Source organism: Copadichromis virginalis, linkage group LG1 (genome assembly GCF_057382275.1).
Source record: "Copadichromis virginalis isolate Kocher_CV1m ecotype Utaka linkage group LG1, C_Virginalis_male_GT1.1, whole genome shotgun sequence".
Lineage (NCBI taxonomy): Eukaryota > Metazoa > Chordata > Actinopteri > Cichliformes > Cichlidae > Copadichromis > Copadichromis virginalis.
The window spans coordinates 5,331,309-5,352,597 of NC_140618.1; the positions used below are offsets into that span (position 1 = coordinate 5,331,309).

The following is a 21,289-nucleotide window of genomic DNA, read 5'->3' on the forward strand; positions in this document are numbered from 1 at the left end:
TTGAAACAGGGTGCAACAGTACTCTGTGTTGGATTTTTTTACTTTGGAAATGTCTTTTATTTTTTTAAACTTATTTCCTAACTCTCTTTTTTTCTTTAGGGTGGATTTTAAGATTTCTGTCAGACTTGTTTTAACATTCATTTATTGAAGTTCTTTGCCCAAGTTATGATCTCATCAAGTTATCTTGTGTTTATGAATGTTTATCTTTCTCTGGCTCTCTCTGTCAACCAAGAAGCACAGCATAGAAAGGATTAAGGTCATACCATTAATTCAAATGATAAAGCCTTGATAAAACAACTGATAATTTTCCTTCATGTAACCATAGCAGCAGGGTCTCCGGCAGACAACGCTCAAACTGATTCACTGCCTGTGTGTTCAGTGTGGTTATATACTGTCTGTGTAAATATTTCTATCATAACTCAGAGCAACAACTCGCTATTTGAACTTCTGCCTCTGCCAAGAACATGTGATATATACAGATGTGAAACTCCCACTTTGTCTCAGTTAGCAAGCCTCAGCCAAGCAGAGCAACACCCTGTGGACCTCATAGAGCATACCTGTGTTTGTGGCTGAGTGAGCCACGATGTGGATTACATTTTTTCTAGTTACAATCTTCTGTTTTTCTATGTCCCAAGCTGTGGGTGAGTAAATTTACCATATCATTCCTATGATGTTTAAAGTTGTGTGCTTGTGAGGGAAATACCACTCTAACTGTTATTATCTCAAGGTTGTGGATTTTCTCAAACCACGAGAAAAGTAAAATCACTGACTAGCATCTCAGCTATCAGGTAGCAGGAACGCTAAGTTCCTAGTGTTGATCAAACAGCTGCTTCTCACTTGCCTCTGGAGTTAAATGTCACTTTGATGTTTTATCACCTTTCAGTCTTGTTTAAATGTATTAATGATGCTAATTTTGATCCCTTCACTTCTGGTGTGTATCACTATAGCAGACTACTGTGAAAATGTTCTCCAGGAGTGCCTAAAAAGGCCCACTGCATGGACACGGTAATTCGTTTTATTCTGTACATCTCACATTCCTGCTTTTGAAAGGTTATATCATCTTTCTCATGAATAAATAAACTTGCTGTTGATAAATACTAGTTTAACATAATTGATCCAACCTGAAGGAGAGATATGATCACTGTTTATGCATTCACTCCATATAACAGAAGTTACTGCCTGTTAAAATGTTTTTATCTCTACATAGGCTGCTTTTCAGTGTTTTAACATGGTTTCATCATAAAAACGTACTAAGTGTATAATCTTTTTAATTTATACCGTAATCTCAATCAAATGTGACACTGAGGGCTCCTGGCAAAGTGTCTGTGTATAAATAAATATTTATGACATGAAAGGACACTTTGTCACATTTTGAGATGCATTTGACACTCTGGAAGCGTAGGACATTATTTTTAAATTACTGTCAGGGGTTTTCAAAGATCAGTGCTATAATGTATCTAACTGGAAAGGGTGTTGGTTGCACTCCCCAAAATAACTGATACTTTTTAAAGCAAGTAAATATAATATATAACTGTGAACAAATGAAATCAATAAATTCAAATCACACCAAAGCAGACTGTGAAATAATTGTTTTTTTCTTATTTATTAATTATTTCTATTAGTTTATTGTCTCTGTCTTCAGTTATATCACTAATTTGTATATCTGAACTATGTTAAATTTCTGTTGGTAGTTGTTATGAGGACAAAATTATGACCTGCAAGCCAAGAGGTCGCTTCATGGCAGGCATCAGACAACTCAAAGTAGACTCGCTTCAAGAGGTGAGGTCATTTGGAGCTGAAGTGCTTTTTGGAAGTGAAAAAATTACATTTTATCTGAATTGCTTTATTTTTGTATTAATGAACTCAATAAATAACAAAAACAGAATATTTAAAATTTTGTTTTTGTGTATACTCTTCAGGTTGATGTGAGTCCTACACATGAACATAGGGTTCACATCCCATCATCAGCTCTCCAGAGAAGCAGAGGAAATGTGCCTGAGGTGGAGGTCCTGGTGGTGGCCTCTGTAATAAACAGCAGTCATTTTAAGGTCAGTGACTCCAGAAAGAGAACGTTGATGTCATTCACTGAAAAAATGCTGATCTGTGGGGGTTGCAGGTTCAGTTTCACTGAAGGCCACAGTAGGAAATGAGAAATACTGTCCTTTATATCATGTCAAATATGTACGTCTGGTAGTATATTTAATCAAATCTTAAATTTCCATGTACATATACCCAGAAATCTCACCAGTTTTGTTTCACATTCCTGAAAATGACAAATCAGTTGTGTGGGAAGTTTCATAAACAAGAGTAAAAACATGTTTGAGCATGTAGTTCAGCCTCCCTTCTTCCCTCGAATTAGTGCACATAAACTTGCCTTTACAGCTCAGGTACAGAAAACAGAAACATACTGGGCTGTATGTCTCTTGTAAATTTGGCAACTTCCTAAAGTCGCTGGTGTCCATCTGTAACTCCACGTCTCTTGTCATGCTGGTGTGTGGATTCAAACATCACAATCACAATGTAAATTATGTTCTTTAAAAACAGATATATGGCGCTCTGTTATACAAACGTCTTCTGCTAAAAACAACCTCAGACTTCCATCTTTGCTTGCATCTGCTTTCCTGTTTGTTCTATTCTGCTTTTTCTAGCTTGTAAGCTTTCAGGTGGTTTTGAGTGTTGAGTCTGTTTAGGCTGTTTACTGCGTGGGTGTGTGTAGTTGTGTAAACCACATACTAACAAATGTGTTAGTATGTGGGCTGAATTTAAATTAGTGAAGGGCTAGATTTGGCCTGTGGGTCTTCATGTTAAGAGGAGAGTTTTTTGCAGTCAATCTCATCCCAGCACTTTGTTCACGTGTCTCACACATTGCAGCTAAGTCCTCGTTCAAAAGGCAGGCAAATACAGTTTCACCGCAGAGAAGGCACTGTGTTTAGGGGCTCAGTCCTATCGGTGAAGGCAGGAACTCTTTCAGTGAATAACCTCCAGCAACCCATCAAGTTAATCTTCAGACATGACAAAGAGGTAAGAAGACATCAAAATGGTTGCAACAGCATCTTACTTTGAAAATCTAATAATCTGTTTTCATGGTATTTCTATTCATTTTTTTCACAGGTGGAAAATGGGACTTGTGTATTTTGGGCGGAATCAGCAATGGGAAATGGAACAGGTATTATTACAGATGTCAGCCTCCAGTATAGTCATTTCTAAATCTAAAGAAGATTTACAACTACTTAATGTATTTGTACGTATTTATTTTATTAGGTTATTGGAGCACTGAAGGCTGTGAAACCAGTAACACAGGAAATGAATTTATTTGCAGCTGCAACCATCTGAGCTTCTTCGCTGTGCTTGTGGTAAAATGATAACTTCTTTCTACAGAATGTAATAAAGCCCTGTGATAAAATCTGCGCTTGTCTAATCAGTGTATAGCAACTTTAATTAGGAACAGCATATGAATTGAGTCTTTAAAGAGCTTGAAGGGTGATATCTTCAACTTAAATGCAAGCAACAAAAGAGCCATTTTCTCTTGGAAGTTCCCACATATAATAACAAATTCTAACAAATTCAATTCAATTTTATTTATATAGCACCAAATCACAACAACAGTCGCCTCAAGGCGCCTTATATTATAGAGTAAAACCCAACAATCATATGACCCCTTATGAGCAAGCACTTTGGCGACAGTGGGAAGGAAAACTCCCTTTTAACAGGAAGAAACCTCCGGCAGAACCAGGCTCAGGGAGGGGCGGCCATCTGCTGCGACCGGTTGGGGTGAGAGAAGGAAGACAGGATAAAGACATGCTGTAGAAGAGAGACAGAGATTAATAACAGGTATGATTCAATGCAGAGAGGTGTATTAACACATAGTGAGTGAGAAAGGTGACTGGAAAGGAAAAACTCAATGCATCATGGGAATCCCCCGCCAGCCTACGTCTATTGCAGCATAACTAAGGGAGGATTCAGGGTCACCTGGTCCAGCCCTAACTATATGCTTTAGCAAAAAGGAAAGTTTTAAGCCTAATCTTAAAAGTAGAGATAGTGTCTGTCTCCCGAATCCAAACTGGAAGCTGGTTCCACAGAAGAGGGGCCTGAAAACTGAAGTCTATGCCTCCCATTCTACTTTTAAATACTCTAGGAACAACAAGTAGGCCTGCAGAGCGAGAGCAAAGTGCTCTAATAGGGTGATATGGTACTACAAGGTCATTAAGATAAGATGGGGCCTGATTATTTAAGACCTTGTATGTGAGGAGCAGGATTTTGAATTCAATTCTGGATTTAACAGGAAGCCAATGAAGGGAAGCCAAAACAGGAGAAATCTGCTCTCTCTTTCTAGTCCCTGTCAGGACTCTTGCTGCAGCATTTTGGATTAGCTGAAGGCTTTTCAGAGAGTTTTTAGGACATCCTGATAATAATGAATTACAGTAGTCCAGCCTGGAAGTAATAAATGCATGAACTAGTTTTTCAGCGTCACTCTGAGACTTTTTTAGAGACTAATTTTAGAGATGTTGCGCAAATGGAAGAAAGCAGTCTTACATATTTGTTTAATATGTGCATTGAAGGACATGTCCTGGTCAAAAATGACTCCAAGGTTCCTCACAGTGTTACTGGAGGCCAAGGTAATGCCATCCAGAGTAAGAATCTGGTTAGATACCATATGTCTAACAAAGTAAGAGATGCTTTTCAGATCTTAGCTAACCCATGCATTCAATTTTTAAATAACATTTGATTGAAGGAGTTTTAATTTAGCACTTCAATTTAAAAAAAACAAAAACAAAAACAAACAAACAACTGAATTCAGTGATTTGCAAATCTTATGAATGCATGTGGGAAAATACCCTTAATTTGAATTTGTTGGCAACAACAAATCTCAAAAAGGTTGGGACAGGGGCTATAAAAGGCTGGAGAAATAAAAAGACAGCTAGAATAACATTTTACCTCTCATTATATATATTCCCAACAGATTTGCCTTGAATACATTTCTGTCCACAAAAAAAGGCAGAAAATCAATAGTGGATACTCATGATTTCCGGTGGAACTTACATGATTCTGTCATGGAAGTCACTGAATGGGCTGAGGAACACATCCAGAAATCTTTGTCTATAAAAACGGTTCACCATGCCATATGAGAACTTGAAGCAGGAGTGCAGCAGTCTTCTATGGGTCAAAACTAGAGTGAAAAAAGTGGAAAAGTTGTTATAAGAAGAGGTGGAGTGATTTTAAATTATAATACCGAAACTATTTGACCGAGGCCCGTGGATAGGCCTCCATTAAACATCTTAACATAGACTTCATTTCAACAGTGTCTTTTTATGTTCCAGAACCCACAATTATCAGTGAGTAAATCTCATTCGGAGACACTCAGCTACATCACTTACATTGGATCAGCACTCTCCGTTGTCTTCACATTCATCAGCTTGATCATCTATATTTGTCTACAGTGAGTACATATGTTTTACTTGAATGTCCTTTTAACTTCTGCCATGTTTTGATATTTTCTCTAGTATTACATTTTAAAGAGGTGATGTGTTGATAAAGAAATATATTATTGTTGGCTTAGTTCATAGAAAAAATTCTAAAGGTCAACCACTGACAGAAGTTATGTTGTGAAAGACTGGTTTATTGCATCAGTCAGACCAGTTTAAATGTACTGTGTCACATCTGGTGGGAAACAAACACTTGCACATAATCTTTCCTAAAGTGTGGCACCCCACAGTCGTCGGTCAAAAACTGTTCACACTTGACTGAGGATCAGTCAAGTGTGAACAGTCCTGAAGCCCTCTGCATGTTTGCAGACAAAATTGGATTTTTTTTTTCTGAAGCTGAAGTCTATGCAGTTACATTAAAACAATTTCCCCTAAAGCACTGGTTCCCAAACTTTTTTTGCTAGGCCCCCTTTGTTTTATAAGATTCCCACTGTAACTTCACTGTATAATGAGCTAACATCTCCAAAATTTCAGTAATTATAAGAAGTGTTCATGTGAGATAATGTTTGTCCGTTATTTGGACAGTGAGCCCAGTGCGTGCTCCCGACGCAGGGGAAACCTACCTTGGCACAAGGGCTGGGTATCATCAATGATTTCTAATCAATTGGATTCAGATTCGATTTGATTAAATTTTGCCCCAGACAATCAGAAATATTATAATTCTGATCATTTATCAGTACTGACACTTGTGAGACTTCATCAGAGGTGTGAGCATCACTGCAGACACCTTTGTGTCAAAGTAACTGAGGATAAAATACAGATGGGAAACTGTTTTAAAAAATACACTGAGAGAGAGAGCTGTGCAGGAAGCGTGATTTTATCGTAGTGGACACAAAACGGTGAAAGTAAGAGGGAAGTAATGATGATATTTATCAAATGTGAAGTGTAATTTTGATCTTTTGCTGCCGTTTCAGTGAATTTAGGTCAGAGAGTGATAAAACCTGCAGCATCAGAAGCTGTGAGGTGTCAGCTTTCAGCACCGACAGCGTGCCCGTGTATGTGCCGTCGGGTGAGAAAGCCGACATCTCACAGATTCTGATGCGTCGGGTCTGCGCTTTGTGTTCACATCTTTGTGTGGAATCCTTTTTCCTGCCATCATTTACTATTTTAGCTGTTTGGTGGTTGTTGATATAGTTTTGTGAGTTTTAACCCGAGATCCTGGCATTTCTGGCAAAATACATTTATATTTAATAATCGATTCAGGATTAAATAAATGATCGGAAAATCGAGTTTTGAAACCCACCCCTACTTGGCACCACTGTTGTACAGGTGAAGCCAATGGCAAGATATGCTTCATCACATTTTCTAGTCTTTGGCTTGGAAGTTGGTTCGGAAGCATATTTGGCGATGCTTCATCTTCTGCTTTGTGTTTGTGTGGGAGCTCCGTCAAAAAACCTGTCCATAGCAGTGTCCAAGGCTTCTTTTATTATTCATACCCCACCCCCCTCCGCCAATGGCTTTGCACCCTCCACTTTGGGAACCACTGCCATAAAGGAAGTAGCTGGAAGAAGAAACAGAAAAAGGAGCACTGGATCCTCTGACACTTATCTCCTTGGATTAAAGGCAGTTAGGATGCAAAGATAATCATTATTTTACATAAAACCTATACATTATTAAAAAGGGGTTATAGTCTTCAAATAAATAAATATAGTAGCAAATTATGAAGAAATATCAACATATGGGTCATACTCTAAATTGCTACATTTATTTATTTAAATTTACTTCATTTATCTCTAATATTACTTTGAAAGGGTTTAGTTCTTTCTTCCTCCAGCTTCATCATCTTCTTCCCATTTTTGGCAGTCTTGGTTCCCGTACTCTTGGTTACATATAGAACAGGATACATTATCTGGCATATTTAGTCTGACAATAATTATGGGAAATCACAAGCTTCTCAGTTTCATCTGTGTGGAGTTACTATTGTTAGTGTTATCAAAATTGAGGGTTCAAAGCGAAAGGTTTAAAAAAAGGCCAAATTTCTTCCATTGTTAAAAAAATTGTAATTCTGTTTCTCTCTTTAGTCGTCGGCGTCCTGAGAAGACAACTAATCTGCACATGCAGCTAACAGGAGCAATGCTCTGCCTCCACCTCAGCTTCCTGCTGTCCTGTTTCTCGGCATGGCTGCTGAATGAGGACAGCCCAGTTTGTCTGGTTCTGGGTCTGATTTTACACTGGTCTCTGCTGGCCACCTTCAGCTGGACTGCTCTGGAGGGGTTCCATCTCTACCTTCTACTAAGTCGGGTTTTTAACATCACTTTCAGGAAATATCTTCTCAAACTCAGCTTAGTTGGATGGGGTGAGTAAAGTAAGGTTAAAACACAATTTCGTCAGATGCTGTCAAACAGGCCAAATGGAAATGGATAGTGTAGGTTTGTTGTTGTTGTTGTTGTCGTTTGATACTACAAAGTTGAGAAAACATCATAAATTTGGTGATTAAAATCCAGGTAAATGGCTAAATGAGATTGGTTTGTCCATATGGTATGTATACAGTATTTTTTCCATTTTCTACAACTTTTTTTTACTACAAATACTTCAGTGATTTGCTGAGAGTGTCCAATAATACTATATGAAATTGTAGCATGTGCACAAATGTCGAGTGATTACAATGAGCATGGAAAAAAAAAAAAAAGTCCAGCAATCAGTGTCGTAATAAAGCCTCAAGGATGGATAATCTTGAAAGGCTGGTGAGTGGTCTAGATCCACACTCAACTTTTGTTTTTAATTATTTTTCATGTAGAGCAACTTCTTTTTCAATAGAAAGACTGCAGAGAAGTCATGTTTGCTAACATTTGCACTTCAAGCTGTAGCACATACAATTTTTTTTTTATTTTATCTTTGTAAATGCATTTAATACTTGACTTCAAAATCATTCTATTTCTACTTCTTTAGGCTTCCCGACACTAGTCGCAGTGATTTGTGCGATTTCAGGTGTTTATGGTAAATACACCCTGCACATGCGGGACGCCAAACTCTCCAATACAACAGCACACATGTAAGAAAATATCATCAGTAGGATTTTTATGCATGCAGTGACCCATGAGATTTGATTTCTTAAGACAAAAAAAATCATACTTTGGTGTTAACATTGGTGACATTTATATCCTGCCTCCAAAATGTTTTATATTTATTTAATACATATTTGTTTTTCAACAATGAGCAGATGCTGGATGAACAGCGAGTTCCCGAAGAAGCACCTTATAACCAGTTTCATCACTACAGTGGCCTTTCCTTCCTTGGTGGTGCTGTTTAATGCCTGTGTTATGGGACTAGTTGTGTTTAAGCTCTGGGGGATAAGAAGGGGTAGTGGAGGCTTTGGAAGCAACACTGGCTGGAAAAAGACAAACAAAAACAAAGGCTGGAATTTATGGAAGGACTCTGTTAAAGTGTTGGGCCTCAGCCTTGTGCTGGGGTTACCTTGGGGGTTAACCAGCATCACATATGTTTCACTCCCTGGTATCTATGTATTCACAATATTCAACTCCTGTCAAGGTTAGTATGTGACTAATTCTCGTATAAAGTATGCACTGGATTTTGATCATTTGTGAGAAAAGTTGCATTTTTTCTCTCTTATCAGGTGTCTTCATGTTCCTGTGGTCTTTGGCTTTGACCAGGAAGCCTCAATCGAACAATAACTCATCAACAGACACCTGTCAGAAAAAGCTGACCACCAGTTTAAATAACAGCTAAGACAAGTGAATTATCCTGACTTACAAACCCAATTCCAAAAATGTTGACATGGTGTGTAAAAGGTAACTGAAATCAGAATGCAAACAAATGAAACAATTAAAACCTCATATTTTATTCACAGCAGAACATGGAAAATATATCTAGTTTTTAAATCTGATAAAAATGTACCATTCTAAGAAAACTCCCAGCTTGAATTAGACGCCAGGAGAACATCTGAAAAAGGTTTGGACAGGGCCATATTTGCCAGTGTGTAGGATCCTCTTTTCTTTTATTAGAGAGGAAGCTGCAGACTCTATCACTGCAATATACAAGGTATAAATATGCAATAATTTACAGTATAAAGTGTCTTGAGGTGACTGTTATTGTGATTTGGCACTATATGAATAAAATTGAATTTAACTGAATTTTAGGACGCAGAGACCAGCTGCTGGATTGGCTGTGCCAAATGTTTTTAATTTGTGAAAGGTTCGGACTGGAGACTGGGCAGTTCCACACCTCCACTCTCCTATTCCTATTATGCTGTTGTAAAACGTGCCTCTGTCCATTCTAAATTAGCTTTGAGAGCAGCTGGCAGTCCTCTCCATCTACTATATTTTTATATTTAAACAACTTTTAAATATTTTTATATTATCTACGTTCCACTGTGAATAAAATATGGCTTTATGAGAATTGGAAACCGTTGCATTCACTTTTTAGTTGCATTTTACACAGCATTTTCTTACATTTTCCCAATGACATTCATATATGGTAATGAAGACTCATTTTATTTGTTGATGTTTTTTTTCTCTTCTTTCTTATTTTGGAATCAAATACAAATATGATTTTTGTTAGTATATTCAACAATTAACTTGTGAATCATTTAATTAAAAAAGCAGTTACTGTGAAGATCATCTATATTCTTTAAACTGTATTATAGGTATAGGTCAGGTAATGTATCTGTCCTACAAACTTAACCTATATACTACAGAATGTTATTAATTATTGTTACTGTTATTGGCTAGACATGGTAGATATTGATCTTCATAAAGCAGGTGACTTCACTGCAGACTAATCAGTTCAGTTATGTACTCTGTGGTATTTTAATATTTCTGCATTGTTTCATCAAGTATACACTCATGTTAGCTGACTCACTGTAGGGGTGATTCAAATTGTAATAGAGAGACAGACAATAACTGCAGGAGTAAATAACGGATAGGTTGTTTTTGACACTGCCCCCTGGTGACAGTAAACGCCTGCAATATGTTGACAAAGGTCTACATGACTGTCATCAATGTAGGGAATGCGAAAATCTATATAATCTATATTATTTTGCATAACCATTGTTTTACTTTGGGCAGCTGAAGTCTATTTTGTGGACAAAATTGTTGCACTGTTAGGCTATATAAACAGGATTATGAAATTTCACTAGTAAAAGGTCTTTGTAAAACAGTTATTCCACCCGAAACAATTTTCAGGTTAGTGCAGCACCATCTTTGTGTGATAACAGATTTATTTGTAGGTTGATTTTATGATCAAATGTTATATTATGTATAATATTATGTATAATACAATTTTTGTAATAAAATAAGTACAGTTTAAAAAATTTAATCAACACTGATCATGTTTTATTATTATTTTATTAACTGATTAAACCATAGATTGGGATGTTGGACTATTTTTGATAACTATGTTTGAAAGCATTTTTAAGTTTGGCAAAACGTTTGAGAACCACTTGCGACTCTTTTGTCCGGAGACAAAACACTGTAGAACTTTGCAGCTCCATCATCACAAAAACAAAAAAAACAAAACAAAAAAACATTTATGTATTTGAAAAAACAAAACACAGCAATCACAATGACGTAATGTCTAAAAAAAATAGCAGAAGTCCACAAAGTCAGCTTTTAATTGGACAACGTTAACAGGAAGTGCTTTTACTTTGAAGTTTTAAGAAGTAAAATGTTTAATGTTTTATTGAGATTGTGGATTACAGTGATACATTGGAAACTCGTGACAGCAGTTTAGTTAATTTAACTATATAATAATACGAGGAAACGTATCAAGTAAACTACATCAAAGAAATTATTATAGTTTTACGAGTTTCTTCACATTCGTAGTCACCGGAAATAAAAAAGGATTGCGCTCTCTCGTGTTTCCTTTCTTTCCAACTGCCAGACACACTAAAGAGAGACGGAGACAACATGGATCCAAATACTACGATTCTCCGAGTGAAAAGAAAAAGGGGAACCGACCCCGCAGATGCTTTGCTGCTGGCATGCAAACGTATCCGTCCCGAAACGTCCCAGAGCTCAGGCGAAACGGTACCTGAGCCCAACGAAGCCGAAGTGGAAAACTCTGTCTTCAAACTCGTGGCGACCGTAGCAACACAGGTGAGGGGCCCAATGCTATCGCCAGAGCAGCGGTCAGTGGAAGGGGTAGCTTTTGAAAAATAGTGGTGGTGGGGGGTGGTATTTATCACGATAGTTGAAACCACTCAGAAGAGCTGAGTGGGTGATAGCAAGCTGAATAAAGCTGCTGAGAGCGTCACTTACTGTCCGGAACAACGCGCCTTTGTGCTTATTGTTGTTAGCAATCATGCTAGCCCTAGCTACCCCACAAACTGTTGTTAGCTTGTTTTTTTTTTTTTTTTACGTAATTTGGGCCTTGAAAACGAAGTGACAATTAAAATCCAGGCTGTGGTATGACTAACGTTTGAAGTAAATTAAATATTTACATGCGCAATTCAATAGACGAAATAAGACCCATTACGTAAGCTAATTAGATTAGCTGTAAACACTGCTATATACAGTTGTAGCACTGCATTTGTTTGTGTAATGTGTACACCGACCACTACGGTTTTCTTTGTGGGATTCGGTAAAACGGACAGATGGCTAATGCATCTTTTTCCACTTCAGTACATTTTGAGAATGCTTCCTTTAGTGAATGATGGGCGCAATGACTGAAAAATTGATATCACAATATTGATTCTGGTGAGCTTTTATATTGGGTTTTTTGTACTCAGTCTTGTGTCAGAAGTAAGCTGTCTTAAAGTTTTTAATGTCATTAGGAAGTGAAATGGGTATGAATAAAACCACAGCCAAAATGAGGAATACACCACTCCTAGGCTCTGATGAAAAAGTTAACTATTTGGGAGGCGGATAAGGAGTCTCTCCTTAACAGGCTTTTCTGTCTTTTCTGCATTTTTAGGTGCGTGTAATGTCTTTTTATTTTTTTAACAGTAGGCTTTTCCTGGTGATAACTATGCTTTGGGAGGTGACCAAGCAAATAACCATAATTGAGTCACATACAGTTAAGGCAAAGACTCTTTGTTACCTTACATATTTCTCTGGATTTTCCTTTTATTTCTTGCCATTTGATGAATGTTGATTGTCATTTTTGTGCTAGACCAAATTGTCTTTTGAGGGCACCAAACATTTCTATGCGCAGAGAAAATTCTGGTCATTGTGTTTTCAACATGTGAATCTTGCATCTTTGCACATGTCCTATTGCTACTATTGTCTATTGTTACAAATTGGTTGTTTCCCCGTTGTAGAAAATTGGATGTGGGGTTTTTAATTGTTGGATTTCGATAATATTTGCATTAAATTAGTGGAACCGCGAGTAAGATGAGTGTGCAGTTCCGGCAGCTTCTATGAGTTGGGAATTAAAAGGGAAATCCATATTTATGTTAAAGCCTCGTGGGTTGTTATCTTTGTCATCCCATCACCAGGAAGCTCCCGTTCAGACGCAGGTTCGACAGGCTTTGGCTCGGCCTCGCACGGCGCATGCACTGCGTACCTCTGCTGCCAGCTCACAGCGGATACTTGGTGATTTACGCAGCACAAAGTGGAGTACTCGGAGAGAGGAACGCTACAGAATACTCTCAAGCCACCGTGCTGGTCTGTCAGCCCCAGCAGAGCAACAGACACCACAGATGGGTGCTTCTGAGTGTGTAGAGGAAACTGGGAAAGAGACGGACAAATGCTGGGGGCTGGGTGAAATCCAGGTGGTGGATCTGATCCATGAGGATGGAGAGGACCAGGATAAACCTTCAGGCAAGGTAAGTTGATAGTTGGAGATTCTGGGTTTTGTTTGCAGCAGTTGTCCTAGTGCTGTTTGGCAAGCGTACTCATGAACAGCCCAATCATCAGTTATTATACTCAATTTAGGGTCCTGATATGTTGCACCTTTTTCACTTAGTGGAGGCTAAATTACAGAAACAGTCAGTTAAAAAAATAAATACCATGCTGCCGTCAGACTGTTAAAAACCATAAGTGGTTGTCCTCATAGGGCTGCTTGATTGTATTTGGGATTGTTTAACACAGATTATCATTTTACCAGAATTTACCAGGCATTAAGCTTTTACTGAACACAATTGTGCAGTTTAACAAGTGCTTTTCAGAAGGCAGATGCTACAAATATCAATATAATTCAGTTGCTGAGAGTCATCCAGTCTTAGCTCAACCACATGGCTAGCACAGTCATCAACTGTTACTGACGCTATTATCATTGGTCGGTCTCACAGATCCAATCTTCTGATTTCTCATCGTGTCAGCACATTTCCTATTCTGTTAAGTAAGGATTGTCCTGGTAATTCATTTACTATAGTCATTAGAAATTAGAGAAAAAAAAACATTAACTGGTCAAAAGTAAGAAATTGTTCAGCAAACAGGCAGAATTGTTAAACAAATAGTGCATGTTTATTTAAAAACCTTTTGGAAGTGCATTCTTCCCCAATCGAATCACATTGATCTCTGGTCTTGCAATGTTGGATTGGAAGTGTGGCTAGTGTTAGCAGGGCTAGCAGGAGCAGCAGCAATCTTTCCTTGGAGTTTAAAAACCATGCACGAACAACACTGCATTACTCCAGTTGAGCTTTCACTGCTGACAAATAGACAGGGAGGGAGAGAGAGAGACACACACACACACACACACACACACTGCAGGCCTAGCTAGTTCTAGACCAGGGGTGTCAAACTCAAATACACAGTGGGCCAAAATTCAAAACTGGAACAAAGTCGCGGGCTAACGTTAATATTTATTGAAACATATTTATTCCTCCAGATATAAGAATTAATCTTTTCTTATGGACTCAAACACGTTTTGCTGAAAAACTGAATATGGAACAAGCAAAACTTAATACTAAACAATATATATATTAGCTGTATAATACCAGTAGGCCAGCTCTAATAGTAATTTGGTATGGCTTCGCGGGCCAAATGTAATTAGTCTGCGGGCCAAATTTGGTGTCTGATCGAAGAGTCACGTTCATTTGGCTTTTTAAGAAGCGTTCAGGCTCGACCGTTTCAGTCACAATTTCAGTCGTGTGCTTCAGCTGTAGGAAAGATCACTTACTTTAGTGAGAATGTCTGGAGTTACTGCAGCCACTGGTATTACACTGCCTACCAGCAAACACATGAAGCTCACAACTTGCCTCTTCCTAACAGCATGTGTTTTGATAGCTACCGGTAAACAGCTGTGAGATTTTTTTATTTTTTTTCAGTATTGATGTAAATGTCATTTAATTTGCCATTAGGCCCAACTAGACTGACTATCAGCTCATTAATTTGTTCCATTTCTAATCACTTGCTTTATTTTTCTAAAGATACTGTCCTCAGAACCAGATGAGATTCTCTGTAACAACACCAAGATGCTGCGGGAGCGTCTGAGCATATCTGGAGATAGACTGGGGGAAGAGCACCGAGAGCAGGACGATGGCTACGTCTATGATCTTTACTACCAGGAAACGGTCACCCCAGGGTGGATCCAGGACATCCTGTCTGTCAGAGCCTATGCTGATGAGGGAGAACTGGTGTGTGTGGATGGATGGACGGACAGATGAATGAGTGCTGAAATTGGAGTGAGTGAATGGGTGGAGTGGTCCAAATTTTACAGTGGGGCAAAAAAGTATTTAGTCAGCCACCGATTGTGCAAGTTCCCCCACCTAAAATGATGACAGAGGTCAGTAATTTGCACCAGAGGTACACTTCAACTGTGAGAGACAGAATGTGAAAAAAAAATCCATGAATCCACATGGTAGGATTTGTAAAGAATTTATTCGTAAATCAGGGTGGAAAATAAGTATTTGGTCAATAACAAAAATACAACTCAATACTTTGTAACATAACCTTTGTTGGCAATAACAGAGGTCAAACGTTTACTATAGGTCTTTACCAGGTTTGCACACACAGTAGCTGGTATTTTGGCCCATTCCTCCATGCAGATCTTCTCGAGAGCAGTGATGTTTTGGGGCTGTCGCCGAGCAACACGGACTTTCAACTCCCGCCACAGATTTTCTATGGGGTTGAGGTCTGGAGACTGGCTAGGCCACTCCAGGACTTTCAAATGCTTCTTACGGAGCCACTCCTTTGTTGCCCGGGCGGTGTGTTTTGGATCATTGTCATGTTGGAAGACCCAGCCTCGTTTCATCTTCAAAGTTCTCACTGATGGAAGGAGGTTTTGGCTCAAAATCTCACGAAACATGGCCCCATTCATTCTGTTCTTAACACGGATCAGTCGTCCTGTCCCCTTGGCAGAAAAACAGCCCCATAGCATGATGTTTCCACCCCCATGCTTCACAGTAGGTATGGTGTTCTTGGGATGCAACTCAGTATTCTTCTTCCTCCAAACACGACGAGTTGAGTTTATACTAAAAAGTTCTACTTTGGTTTCATCTGACCACATGACATTCTCCCAATCCTCTGCTGTATCATCCATGTGCTCTCTGGCAAACTTCAGACGGGCCTGGACATGCACTGGCTTCAGCAGCGGAACACGTCTGGCACTGCGGGATTTGATTCCCTGCCGTTGTAGTGTGTTACTGATGGTGACCTTTGTTACTTTGGTCCCAGCTCTCTGCAGGTCATTCACCAGGTCCCCCCGTGTGGTTCTGGGATCTTTGCTCACCGTTCTCATGATCATTTTGACCCCACGGGATGAGATCTTGCGTGGAGCCCCAGATCGAGGGAGATTATCAGTGGTCTTGTATGTCTTCCATTTTCTGATGATTGCTCCCACAGTTGATTTTTTTCACACCAAGCTGCTTGCCTATTGTAGATTCACTCTTCCCAGTCTGGTGCAGGTCTACAATACTTTTCCTGGTGTCCTTCGAAAGCTCTTTGGTCTTGGCCATGGCGGAGTTTGGAGTCTGACTGTTTGAGGCTGTGGACAGGTGTCTTTTATACAGATGATGAGTTCAAACAGGTGCCATTCATACAGGTAACGAGTGGGGGACAGAAAAGCTTCTTACAGAAGACGTTACAGGTCTGTGAGAGCCAGAGATTTTCCTTGTTTGAGGTGACCAAATACTTATTTTCCACCCTAATTTACAAATAAATTCTTTACAAATCCTACCATGTGAATTCATGGATTTTTTTTTTTTTTTTTTTTTTTCTTTTCACATTCTGTCTCTCACAGTTGAAGTGTACCTCTGGTGCAAATTACTGACCTCTGTCATCATTTTAAGTGGGGGAACTTGCACAATCGGTGGCTGACTAAATACTTTTTTGCCCCACTGTATATTTGGAAAAATAAATGATGGTCAGGTGGTAAACAGGTGGCCTTTAAAGCAGAAATATTATTTGATATTTACAGGGGAGTATCCTGTCATTGCTATAAAATGATCGCTTGTTTGTAAACAAGCATCACTACTTTGTAATGGTGCCTGGGGAATGTAGAAACATTTTGTTGCATTACTGCCACCTTCTGGTGGTGGTAGTTCATTACAGTTTGGCACTAGTTTAAAATAATCTCAAAAGGGTAGAAGAGGGGTTAAGATGAGAAAAATGTTGGGGTTTTTTGTAACTTAACTGATGATTTTTAAATGGTGTTTATTTTAAAGCATTGAAAGTAAAAATTTAAGCAAGAAGATTGTTTAGTTTTGTTGCCCTGGATGTGTGGAGAAGTAATTTGCCAAAGCATACCGTTAGGGTTTCTTCTTATCAGTGATGACTCAAAATCTCACTGGTAATTTTTAATATCAAACCACAACACTGACTTAATCATTTATTAAAAAAAAAAAAAAAAAAGCTTTTCTGATAAATGTGGTGTTTTTAATCTCAGGTTCCTGACCTTGTGGTTCATGAAGAGGAAGTGTATGAAGATGAGGATGATGAGAACGAGGAAGGCAACTGGAGGAATGACTACCCTGATGAGGAGAGCAATACAGACAGTGACAGAGAGGAGCGCTATGGTGGTATGTATTTAGAAACATGTCAGTTATTCAGTGCTGCAGTCTCTACTTGAACTCCTGTTAATTTAAACAAATGTCTCCCATTTCATCTTTTACTATGATAGCAAGATGCCAAAAGTTATTTGGTCAAACCAGGTTAGTGTGATATTCTAGTCATTTTCACTCATAGACAGTATCCTAAGGTCTTAGTTATACTTTTGATTGTCTAGACCTCTGCATTACGAAACTTAGTGTGCATAACTTGAGAATTGGTTCTCTACAAGAACTCATTCAAAGTCGTTCATTTCCTTCCTTCCTTTGCTTGCCAATCAATTGCACTTGCACTACATTTAGCTGATTTCAGTTGTTGTGCCAGAGGAGGAAAATGGTGGCGCAGTCTACAGAGTGGATATAGACAGTACTTTTATTCTTATTGTAAAAGAGGCTGCAGTGTCCGTTTCTACCTGTTCATGTTTCTAAAGTAGAATCACTGTGGCGATCCATTTGAATGTCTGTGTGCTGGTTTTCATCTTTTGCTTTTTGTTGTCAGTTTTGCATTCATACCGAAATACCAAGAGAAAGCTCATATGAGTATCCTCATTAAAATACAGATTTGTGTTGGTGTGTGGGACTGTAGCCTGTATGTTTGTATTGTTACATTGATATTTATGAGAGTGCATTTCAGTTCATTTTAAGGAGAAATGCCAAAGTAATGTAACAAATAGTGTATCGTGTTACTTTCTCCTGAGTGTAATTCGATTAAATGAAATTTATTGATCCCTAGGGTTTTTTGGGTTTTTTTTTAAGTATTCTGATTCTGATTAAGGAAACTACTGCATTACTTTTAAGAAAAGTGTTCTGCTTAAGACTGTATGTAGGACATGGATGGAGCCACCACGTCACTCAATGGTTTTTGTAGTCTTTCAGACCAGGAAGTTAACATATATGGGTGAGAAGGTTCAGTGCTGAGGTTTGTAGATTGCATCGATAAACTCGCAAGACAGACATAGATACGTGCTAGTTGTTGCTAAGCAACGGACTGATGAAACACTTACTAAAACTAGAGTACAGATTTCGCAATATTTACCAACTTCAAATGGCAATTCAGTGAAGTTCAGTTCACTAAGCTGTTGTTTCTTGCTCCCTGTGTGTTTGCTTCATTTTTCAGCCTCAGTGTCACTTAGTGCAAACAAGTGTTGAATGGTGTTTATTTGCTAACCATTGCATTTGCCTTCTGTGCAGGATACTGGGAGGAGGAACACTCCTACAGCAGGAGGAGCTGGCAGCGCTACCAGAGGGAAGTGATGCATGAGCTGGGCTGCCGTGGTGACGACGACGACAACGGCGATGATGACGATGGAGACAAATATGATTCCGATTGATCTGCTCTTCACCCCACTTGTAGTGGATCTTTCCAGTTACCTTTCCACAAGTAACCCCTTACTCTGTGCAACATCTGTGTAGCAGAGACTGAAAAGGTTATAAAGAAATCACTTTTCACAGTGTAGCAGTTTATGTGTAGCACTCAACAAATGGGCAACCTTTCTGGAAAACACCGGGAAACAATACCTTGGTTAAAAACGTGCCAAAAGTATTTTGTCACAGTTATGAAGTTCAGTGGCCACTAACTGATCAGATCATTTTCCTACACAGATGGTGATGGAGTAGGTGAGTTATTTGCAGAAGGGTCCCGTGTGTCCTTTTTGGTTTTTTTAAACTGTGGTGGAGTGAATTCATGTGTGGATGTTTGTTCAAAGTGGATGTGTGTTAGAAAATGTTGCACATTAGTGTGGTATGCCTCGTATGCTTTGTGCTCTTATCCTTCTGTTAGTGAGACGTCTCGGGCCGCGCGTGGTTGCAGTTTAGGGTGTTTGCATTTTGTGCATGGTACATGCGTGAACGTATAACTGTGTTAGATTTTTTTTTTTTTTTTTTTTTTGCATAATGTGAAAGCGTGGTGCATCAATTCTGTTGTGGGTGTGCGAGTTGGGTTCAGAAAATCTCCTCTGGAGTTTAAATTGTTTCTCTTGGATGCCTGTTCTGTTAAGGTTTTTGTAAATATGTAGATGTGTATAAAAGAAAAGCTTTCAAAATAAACATGAAACATCTCAGTGTCAGTTTGTCCTGCATTCTAAAGAAGAGGTTAAAATGTATTACTATGCCATATCATTGGTTTGTAAAACATGTATAAATATCTTATTACTTTATAAACATAGTTTGAGTTCAAAGGCTTAGATGGATTAATGGCAGGTTCTTTCTTTATTTTATTTTTTTTTTCAACCTGGTTAAGTGACCATGGTAACTTCTGCTCAACCTATAGCCAGTTAAGAGCAGAGACCTGTACTGTGAAGCAGGATTTGGGCTAATCCAGGGCCCCGTACAATAAAGGGGGTTCTGACTATCCAGGGTATCATTCCACTATCACTTGCTAATATTGGCAATTGGGACACACAGACCACTTAAAGTGGTTATCAACACTTAAAGTTATTCCAGGGTTTCCCCTGGATGTTCACATGAAAGGAGCGCTGTTAACAGAATTTAAGCAATTTATAAGTTGCAGGATCATGACTCTTCCACAGAAACTGATCCCCAAAAGTGCCACCTACTTCAGAAACACAATGTGCCTGTGAAATGCAACACACAATTAATAGTGCAGAAACTGGTTAATCTGGTGATTTAGCACATAAAATAAACATTTTAATTTAATTGGCTGCGTCCCTGTCAGTGCTGCTGTTTATTTCTAAGGTGACGGCCCATTACAGCTCAGAATTCCAATATATAAGCTTAGTTTACATACTTAATGTGTGGTCACCAAGTATCTTCCGTAGATGTCCTATTTTAAGATCAGATTTTAATGCTATGGAACAATTGTTTCCTGCCAACAGGGGAAAAAATCAAGGAATGAATGTGTCTAATAATCTTTATTTATTACTAACACTCATTATGGAAAGGAAAAGACATTAGAAACAGCAGAAAAATTGAACACTCTGCTACTCCCCCCACAGAGCTCTTTGTCCAGAGCTGGTTAGTTTCCAGAGTAGAGATCAACAGATCATTCTGCTGATGTGGGTAAACTCCTTCTGTTGGTAGTCCTTTTCAGTATGGTGTCAAAATACACCAGATGATGTATTGTTTTAATCAAAAATATGAGCACAGATGTCTGTGAGCCTTAGGGTGGTAAACTCCACCACACAAGCACATCAATTAATACTCTGTTACCCATCTAGACTTTAGAGCAGCGGTCTCCAACTCCAGGCCTCGAGGGCCGGTGTCCTACAGTTTTTAGATGTGTCCTTGATCCAACACAGCTGATTTAAATGGCTAAATTACCTCCTCAACATGTCTTGCAGTTCTCCAGAGGCCTGTAATGAACTAATTTGATTCAGGTGTGTAGACCCAGGGTGCGATCTAAAGCCTGCAGGACACCAGCCCTCGAGGCCTGGAGTTGGAGACCCACGGAATACAGGAAGAAAATGTAAATTTGAGGGGTTGTTTTTATATACAGCAATTACAGAAGCTTGAATTTCATCAGGATACTTTTCATTTCTCACATAAGAAAAATAATGGTGAGCATCACCAGCGTGGTACAGTTCCAATTGTAACAGTTATTGTTATGTAAATATATCAATTGCATATACATAGGAAATTGATATCATAGATTGTGATACAGTTTACTTTTTGTTGTACAGTAAACCTGTCAGCTGGTCCAGCTGAGGTGTACAGTGACCAGTATCCCCGCCCCCTGCTGCTAGGTAACTTTCCCACCCGTCCTCCAGCCAAACACAGCTGCAGGGTCAGGTAGCAGCCAAGGTCCTGGCCAGAGGCCAGCGACAAGTCAAACCCTTTGGCTTTGACTCATCACAATTGTTGGGCAATCGTGGCTCAAGAGTTGGGCGTTCGTCTTGTAATCGGAAGGTTGCCGGTTCGAGCCCCGGCTCAGACAGTCTACTGGTGGTGGTCAGAGGGCCCAGTG

General features: G+C 39.0%; 2 protein-coding genes across 4 annotated transcripts; both read left to right on the forward strand.

Moving 5' to 3' along the window:
* The first annotated feature begins 340 nt into the window (after positions 1-340).
* LOC146718203 (adhesion G protein-coupled receptor G1-like) lies at positions 341-10,757 on the forward strand. Of its 2 annotated transcripts, none has more exons than XM_085434381.1 (12): positions 341-641; positions 948-1,005; positions 1,692-1,779; positions 1,920-2,048; positions 2,872-3,021; positions 3,112-3,166; positions 3,262-3,353; positions 5,319-5,437; positions 7,505-7,779; positions 8,373-8,475; positions 8,644-8,972; positions 9,058-10,757. In XM_085434381.1, the coding sequence occupies exons 1-12, from the start codon at positions 584-586 to the stop codon at positions 9,168-9,170; spliced, it is 1,569 nt and encodes a 522-aa protein (XP_085290507.1). In that variant the 5' UTR covers positions 341-583; the 3' UTR covers positions 9,171-10,757. The 2 variants fall into 2 exon arrangements, with proteins under 2 accessions (XP_085290507.1, XP_085290570.1); XM_085434444.1 differs by having other exon boundaries at positions 951-1,005.
* Positions 10,758-11,103: 346 nt separating this feature from the next.
* Positions 11,104-19,427, forward strand: slc7a6os (solute carrier family 7 member 6 opposite strand). Of its 2 annotated transcripts, none has more exons than XM_085434636.1 (5): positions 11,104-11,536; positions 12,877-13,206; positions 14,752-14,958; positions 17,208-17,340; positions 17,442-17,978. In XM_085434636.1, the coding sequence occupies exons 1-5, from the start codon at positions 11,348-11,350 to the stop codon at positions 17,480-17,482; spliced, it is 900 nt and encodes a 299-aa protein (XP_085290762.1). In that variant the 5' UTR covers positions 11,104-11,347; the 3' UTR covers positions 17,483-17,978. The 2 variants fall into 2 exon arrangements, with proteins under 2 accessions (XP_085290762.1, XP_085290683.1); XM_085434557.1 differs by lacking the exon at positions 17,442-17,978 and adding an exon at positions 18,559-19,427 and having other exon boundaries at positions 11,112-11,536.
* Positions 19,428-21,289: the final 1,862 nt, after the last annotated feature.